General features: G+C 47.2%; 2 protein-coding genes across 2 annotated transcripts in view; one reads left to right on the top strand and one right to left on the bottom strand.

Annotated features, from left to right (window-relative positions):
- Positions 1 to 150, bottom strand: part of LOC113804126 (uncharacterized) — a 28,757-nt gene extending 28,607 nt beyond the window's left edge. The window contains exon 1 of the mRNA XM_070138953.1: positions 147 to 150. Coding sequence (XP_069995054.1) covers positions 147 to 150 — 4 coding nt within the window. The remainder of the gene's footprint in view (positions 1 to 146) is intronic.
- Positions 151 to 2,011: 1,861 nt separating this feature from the next.
- Positions 2,012 to 2,500, top strand: part of LOC138866413 (uncharacterized) — a 5,783-nt gene continuing 5,294 nt past the window's right edge. The window contains exon 1 of the mRNA XM_070138952.1: positions 2,012 to 2,458. Within this exon, the coding sequence (XP_069995053.1) occupies positions 2,012 to 2,458 (447 nt within the window). The remainder of the gene's footprint in view (positions 2,459 to 2,500) is intronic.

Below are 2,500 nucleotides of genomic sequence, written 5' to 3'. Positions count from 1 at the left end.
TAGTCTTGCTATTATCATTCCTGTTATCGTTATAATTGCTTTGGTTTATTTTACTTGATAATGGTTTCTTTTAGTGTGAATTCTGTCCTTTTGTTTGAGTGTGTAAGTCTCAGAAGGATGAGTAAACGATGGATCACTTAGCTTACTCATATTTATTTTTGTTTGTTTCTAATCTCAAAGAAAAGGCATTAACTCCTTGAGCACGAGCGGCCTCCATTGACACCAAATAATGGGCGAAAAAAATGGGTAATTTAGGTCTGGATGTAGGATTTACTTGCCATTTTTATGATGAATATATACCGTATAAAAAAATAATATATATATTGTTCTAGAGATATTGAGTCTGATTTCTAAATCTGTGTAAGTTAGAAAAAATCATGTTTTTTCTGTGTTCGTTTGTCTTGTTTGTCTCCAAACCCCGGATGAAATAGCCACGTAGGAATAGAATCAAACGTATGTCCTTTGTTCAGAAAAATGCAAAATATAAACAAATATGTAGGAAAATTAGTTAGGAATGAATGAAGGTCTTTGACAGATTTTACATATACCTAGATGTTGCTTTTAGTACATTTATCACCTACACAGGGACACAGGAATCAATTAGAAATTCTTCTATTAGTTTACGTCTTGGAATAGACATGAACTTTTTTTTATTTATTGCATGCAGGTAAATGTGATGTAGTTTAAGAAAGACTGTAAGTGATACGTATATAACTATTGTCTTTAGAGAGATTATCATCTGTTCATACACATATATCAATAAGAAATCCTAATATGTGTTTACATCTTGGAATAGACGCTGATAGACACAAATTTTGTTTAATGTACTCACCACCTTAGAAGGAGACAGAGGTTCTTAAGTTCAGGTGGTGTGACTGACCGATTTTCTTGCAGGTGGTTCCGGGTGGGCCGTGAGAGTGCTGGAGCGTCTCAGGTGGTGCGGGGGTGCAGGTCCCTCGTGGCAAATCCAGGTGGCAGAGAGGTGGTTCAGGTACTGGTGTAGGGTGTTGCAGAATGTTGCAGGGTTGGGGGAAAGGTGGGGGCCGGGAGGGGGATGCTCCAGGGGATGTTGTAGGATATAGGGTTGGGGGAGAGGGAGGGTGCACTGCCCTGGGAGAGAAGCGGGAGACGTGGTCCAGGTACGGTTGCAGGATGTTGCAGGATATAGAGTTGTGGGAGAGGGATGGTGCACTGTCCTTGGAGAGAAGTAGATGTGGCGGAGAAGTGGTTCAAGTACGGTTGCAGGATATTGCAGGATTTGGGGAGCTACGCTGTGTTTGGGAAGGTGGGGTGGGGGTCGCTGCGAAGGATGTTGCAGGTTGTTATAGGGAGAGATTGCACTGTAAAAAAAGAGAAGTGGCTTGTGTGGGACTTTGGGTCTAGTTTGCACTGCAGGTCACCGGGTACTGGAGGATACTGACGCAGGTTTAAGGGATGGGGTGGGGGGTGGGGTGCGCTGTACTAGGGGAGGGGCGAGAGGGGAGGGGGAGGACTGTGAATCGTAGGCCGTTGTACCGAGGGATATAATTCGAGGATATAAATTGCACTGCAGGCCAAAGTGGTGGGTTCAGGTCCTGATGAAGTTTAGAGCAAGTTGTTGGAGGGTGGGAGGCGGTTCAGTGAACTTTGTGGGGAGGAGGGAGAAGTGTGAGCTGTGGCTTGTGGAACTGTGAAACCATGGGTCTGTGGGTCTAGTTTGCATTGCAGGTCGTAGAGGGGGTAGGCCTAGGGTGGAAAGGTGTTGCAGGTTAAAGGGCATTGCACTGGGGGTGGGGCCGCTGGGAGGGGGACCTATGGGCTGTGGGTCAAATTTTCGAGGCAGGATACTTAAGTTCTTGTAGTTCGAGTGTTGTGTTTAAGCATTTTTTTATAGTGTACTTCCTGGTTCTAATTGTATTTTTCTTCATTATATATATATATATATATATTTTTTTTTTTTTTTTTTTTTCTTTTTTTTTTTTTCTTTTTTTTTTTGTGTGTTTCTCTTTCTCTTGTCATATTTATTTGCACAATGAAGATCTTCCCCGATCAAAGCCTGTGCAGTGCGCCCCCCGTCCCGGACGCAGCCGCAGAGGGCGCGGTCAGCGAGGCCCTGGAGCCATACCCTCTGCGGGCGCGATGGTGGGGCAGCCTCGCCGTCGCCGCCGCCTGGCTCTCGCTGCTCCCCGCCCACGCCCACAGCAGGAGGCAGGAGGCGAGGCGGCAGATGCGACGTGCCCTCAACGCCTTACTTGGGGAGAGGGCGAGGGGGGCGGGCGTAGGCGGCGCAGGAGGGAATTGCGACGACGGGAAAAGGTTGAGGCGTCGGAACATCTCCAAGGTCCTCGACGTCGCGGCTTCTCCGGCTGCAGGCACGGGACTCCGGGAGGCGGTCGAGAGCGTCCGTAAGGCCGTCGACGCGGGGGGAATAAGGCTGAAATCCATCCTGAAGAAGGTCACTCTGCAGCAGCTTCTCAAGGTGCAATGTCTAAATATATGCACACACACACACACAAACACA

The sequence above is a fragment of the Penaeus vannamei genome, chromosome 25 (assembly GCF_042767895.1).
Source record: "Penaeus vannamei isolate JL-2024 chromosome 25, ASM4276789v1, whole genome shotgun sequence".
In the NCBI taxonomy this organism is placed as follows: Eukaryota; Metazoa; Arthropoda; class Malacostraca; order Decapoda; family Penaeidae; genus Penaeus; species Penaeus vannamei.
This window is presented reverse-complemented; position numbering and strand designations above follow the sequence as displayed.